Genomic DNA, 5,152 nt, shown 5'->3' with positions numbered 1-5,152 from the left:
AATTTTCGCCTGGATTTTCGATTATTATTATTATCATTGTTATTGTTATTATTATTTGTTATCGAACGCTCGAGAGATTGAAAGAAAGGGGGGGGGAGAGAATTCTATGGAAAAAAGAAAAAGAGAAATCGTTTTATAAAAGACATCTCGGAGAGGAGATATCTCCTCCATGGAGAAAAGGGTTAATGGTATAAGAACGAGAGGGTGTAGCAGTTAAGATTAGTGTAAATAGGATTAAGGCTGGCGTCTGATCGAAGTTCACCAACCTCCTCTCTCTCTCTGTTCCCAGGGCACATTCTCGCTGATAGTGGAGGCTTATCACGACGCAGACAACACGACACAACACTCGAGCGGTAAGTAACCTTTTCCACCCTTCTCTCTCTCTCTCTCTCTCTCTCTTTCTCTCTTCCTTTATTAAACCACAAGAGAAGAATCCGCTGCCCCGCCAGTATCTCTTCTTCTCTGCAAGCCTGCCTCTGTAGCGTGTTATAACTGCCGCGTGTGCGGCACGAGTACGCTCGCACGCGCTTCGAATGGGAGGGGAAAAAAAAGGGGGGGAAAAAAAAAGGAGAAGGAAGAACGAGGAAGAGGAGGAAGGAGAAGAAGAAGAAGAAGAAGAAGAGGAAGGATGATATTTTAAAATTAGTCCTCTCTCCTGTACCACTAAATACGAGGAAGATTTGAGAAGGAGAGAAGGGCATGTGCAGTCCAGCTGGATCATCGTATGCCATGCACGTCCAGCACGAGAACCCACTTCCGCTCCCTGTGCCACGACACTCACCAGAAACGTAACCTCGTTCTAAACCTTCTTCCTCCTACTCTTCCTTCTCTACACGATCTCCATAGGTGCTCTCTCTCTCTCTCTCTCTCCACGATTTTCGATCGCCAGGGACAAGTCGCTTCCTGTTGCCCTCCCTCCACTCTTCCCGGACAAATATTGTTGCTTTTTTCTGGATGCTGCGGTTCCAGTTCCCCCCGGTTAACCGGTTTCCTTTTTTTTTTTTTCCTTCTCGATTGCTTATGGATGGGAAACGCAAGTGGAGGAGGAGAATGGATGGAAGAGATTATCACGATGGATGGAGTCGAAAGGATCGATTTTCATTCAGAAATTATATCAAGATGGAAAAATTTAATCGTGTTTTAAGAACGATTTTTTTCATCTCAAAAATTAAAATTATGTCGTGTCGGGGCATTTTATGGATAATTTTAATTGCTTTTTCGATCGTTCTCGGTCCTGTTTTCAATAGCGTTTCCTTGCGTCCACGTGGACAAAGTGGTCGGCCCGGCGCTTTTCGTTGCGTCATATAGTGAGGCGTGTACGTGTATATACGGAGAGAACGGACGGAACGAGGGAAAGAGAAGCGGCCGGAGGCGCTAGTGTTTCCTTCCTGTGTAACCGTAGCACCTAGCTTCCAGCAACGCGCCACGGTAACACGAAACCCTCTGTGGACGAGGGTATGGACGTATCCTATGTGTGCACCATCTCCTCGTCTATCGAACTCCTCTCCTCTGTGCCAGCCGATATTTCGTTCTCTGCACCCTTTAAACCCGCTTTCATATCGGATCTTCCTTTCGAACAAATTTCAGAGAACCGGGTTCTTTAGCCATTATTGATCCAAAAAAGAAACGTTAAAAAAGTTGTGGAGATAGATCTCGAGAATCGTTGAATTTTAATCATTATCGGATCACAAAATGTGACCCAAAGAACGTAAAATTTATCGATAAAAGATGTTTCGATAGTTGTATAAATTTCGAATATAGTATAACTATCGAAAAGATCGAAAAGAGAAGAAAAATAATCGAATACGAGTATATTTTATTACTTCTGCCAATTAATTTTAATTTTAATTTAATGACGATCGTCGTACGGTTACGAGACACGATATTCTCTCGTTAAATCGGAAAACACGTATGCAAATAAGCAGGACGAGAACGAAGCGGGGCTGTTTATAGCTTCCGTATCCGGGGAAAGCTCAGACAGATCGGCGAGAGATAAAGGTGAATTAAGCGGTCGAAGCGGTGAGCCCCGAAAATAACGAAAATAAATTCACAATTATCATCCAGGCGTGATCCAAGGAGCGCATAAGGTTAAGAGTGTGGTTGTGTACACGTATACAAGTCGCCGCGCACACAGTTGAGCGCCACGCATGAGAGCGTTGCACGGCCACGTATAGCTTCCGGTCTCCGGTTCATTCTAATTGCCAGCCAGACGCACACAGGACCTCGGGAAAGAAATTAAGCGGTCTCGCTCTTCTTACTGCGAGCCTCTTTCGATCAACGTGTAGCTGAGAAATATTTTAGGGTCAGTAAGACAGAATTGATGGTTATAGTTGTTTGTCGTAATAATACATTGTTGCTGTTTTAATAGTATATCTCCGAGTTTCCTGTTCCAATTAATTATTTTTTACACGAAATTTTAATTCTACCGAACTTGCCTGATCTTGTATTCAAATTACAACATCTCGAACTGCATACAGTGGTAGTTCTTCCCCCGAGCCACGAGTCGTTTCCTCCGACTTTTTAATTAAATTTCTTCCGGTTCTCTCTCCGAGCGAAGCTTCCTAGTCTCACGAAGGCAAGCCGCGCCACGCTTCAGAAAAACTCTCTTCTCGATCCCCGTCGAAGCGGCTAATTACGAAGGGAATCGAGCTTGGCTTCCTTTGTTTCAAGCTCGGCCCGAGAACGGAATTCCTACCGTTATCCCACAGATGTACCTGCCCGGCGCGCATCCGCGGCTGAAAAGAGACAGGAGGAGAAGAGACGGATGGAGGAGAGAAGGAGGACGGAACGCGGCCGTTAACGTCTCCTCTCCCATTAATATAGTACCACGCGCGTTTTGTCCGCCGGTTCCTCGTGTGTTTCGACATATACTCCCCTCCCTCCCCACTCCAAGCCTCTTTATCGCCGAAACGCACACCGTCTCATATTGTGCCTCGAATTTCTGTATGCGCCACAGTCGTGTATCGGTCGTTCCGCGCACAATAATAATGCCCCCCAACAAGCGCTGGTGAAACGAGCCCTTTATTGCTGTTCGCGCTGCTCGGATGCTGCTTCCTTTCTCAGGCCCGACGCTCGCCTCCTCCGTCTCGCTCCCTCACTCGTCCGCGCGGTATCGATCTGTCCTTGTCCCTCTTCCACACGATCCCATAAGCCGAAGATACACAACACACCGCGCGCGCGGTTCGCCTCTCGGGAGAGGACCGCACCTGCGCCACGAATTATCGCTTCGAATTATTTCTGGTTCCGTTTCCAACCGTGGTGGGAGAACGTGGTCAATCCATTAAGGGAAATAACACGTGAAAGTAAACGTCGTGTTTAGAGAGAGTTCTGTTATACGACCAACTATTTTTACCGAAAACTTTAAAAGTTTTCTCCAAACTTATAACAAGAGAGAAGCCTCTACCACGTTTCGCGCGTAACACGGTTCTCACCTCTCCTCCTCCTCCTCCTCCGCTTTTCCGTCACTAGGGAGAAGGGAGAGGGGGAAACAGATAGGCCTCGTTTGCGGTAACCGCGGTTCGTTAAACGAAACGAGACGCGGCCGGATTTACGACGGTTGCTGCGGTGTTCGACTGTTGTGTGTATATAAGTATACAAGAGCAGCTTGAACGGGAATCCGTAGCGAGCGGTGAGGAGGAGAGAACGCTTACGTCATCGCCGATTGTCAACCGCTCTCCGCCGCTTTTCCCTTTTGGGTGAAGGGACACGGGCGTGTGTGTGCACGCGGCCGCGTGTGCACGGCGTGCGCGTTCCTCACGGCGCACCTGCCATTCCACAGCCAAACGATAATGAGCGAGCGGAGTAATTGGACCGCTGTCGCGCGCATGTTCCCGCCGTGATAACGCCGAGCTGCCCTGACCGTTCCGGGAACCTGGTAATTCGTCGAATCGAACGGGGAAGGGGGAGGAGGGATGTACATCGAAAAATTAACTCGAACGTATAACAACGTCTGTGGAGAGAGTAGATCTGAATAGTAATAGGATTTTTTTTTGTTTCGGTCATTATTGAAATTTTAATCCAATGCTTCCCGATTTTTATATATATATATAGTTCGATGTAAGGTTTCAAGAATCGAAGAATTCTGCCGTGTCTTTCATTCATAAATCTCATTCAATTCTCGGTTTCATAGAAGGCCGGATGACTTAGAAGTTCCGGGGTGTGTGGTTTAACAGAGGGTGGCCACGTGGTAACCGAAAACCGACCGAACCGTTGACTTACGCAACGCTAATCTTAATAGAGTAAAATTTTACGAGAATAAATTAATAAATGGAACGAAGAAGCGTATCACGACGCGAAATTAAATTTCAGAAGCTCTTTAATAACGGAAAGATCGATTACATTAATTTGTCATTCGAGATTCCTCTTTGCCTTTCCGATTGTTTAATTTCCAAATCGTAAACTCGCAAGATAAATGTCTACATTGTTGAGAAGAATCGCCCCTCGGCGATTAATTTAATCAGTGATACTTAAAACTTGTCAGGTGGTTATCGCATATAACGTACGATTTATATAAACATTTCGATGGATAACTTTAAAAATTTATTGCTTGTCGGGACGACATTCTTTAAAAGAAGGCTTGAAAATGTATCGCGAATACGATCTCACCGTGCAACTTGGAAACAACATAACATAACCTCTAACGGGCGAAACCGCAATGAAACCGTGCACGATGCAAATAGTTAAATCGCCGCAATGATGATCACCGTGGCTAGTTCTCAACTTACAACTACTCGATTACGATCGACCAGCCACCAGTTTATAATCCGATTTTAATCTCGTTGAAACCGCGGACGAGAAAGACGCGTCAAAACACACGATTCAGTTTCTATCGATGTACATACATGTACGCATATATATATATGGGCGACCAATAGGAGGCATCGTCGTGACCCACGTGACGCGTTGATATCCGGGTTAGGAGAGTTTTTTCCGCGATGGAGGAGCCACGGTAGTTGAGTAATGCATCTGGCTACCTGCCAGGCTCGGGGCTATCCTTCGACGGCCGCTCGTTTCTGAATGAACAATAGAAAATGTCTGGCTACTCGCGGCGCTGCCGCCGCGTCGTTAATGAATACCTTGAATCGGCCTGGCCTCGAGTTCACCGGGCGTTTTACAGGTGCACACGCAGCCGTTCCACGCCTGAGGAGCGACT

The 5,152-nt window shown here is 46.4% G+C and overlaps 1 protein-coding gene across 1 annotated transcript in view; it reads left to right on the top strand.

Moving 5' to 3' along the window:
• LOC102677618 (neurogenic locus protein delta) overlaps nt 1–5,152 on the top strand; it is a 57,265-nt gene that overhangs the window by 17,352 nt on the left and 34,761 nt on the right. Inside the window, exon 3 of the mRNA XM_006614356.1 lies at nt 290–353. Coding sequence (XP_006614419.1) covers nt 290–353 — 64 coding nt within the window. The remainder of the gene's footprint in view (nt 1–289; nt 354–5,152) is intronic.

Source organism: Apis dorsata, unplaced genomic scaffold (genome assembly GCF_000469605.1).
Source record: "Apis dorsata unplaced genomic scaffold, Apis dorsata 1.3 scaffold_174, whole genome shotgun sequence".
NCBI lineage: Eukaryota > Metazoa > Arthropoda > Insecta > Hymenoptera > Apidae > Apis > Apis dorsata.
Note: the sequence above shows the minus strand (reverse complement) of the source record. Positions and strands in the feature narration are given on the sequence as shown.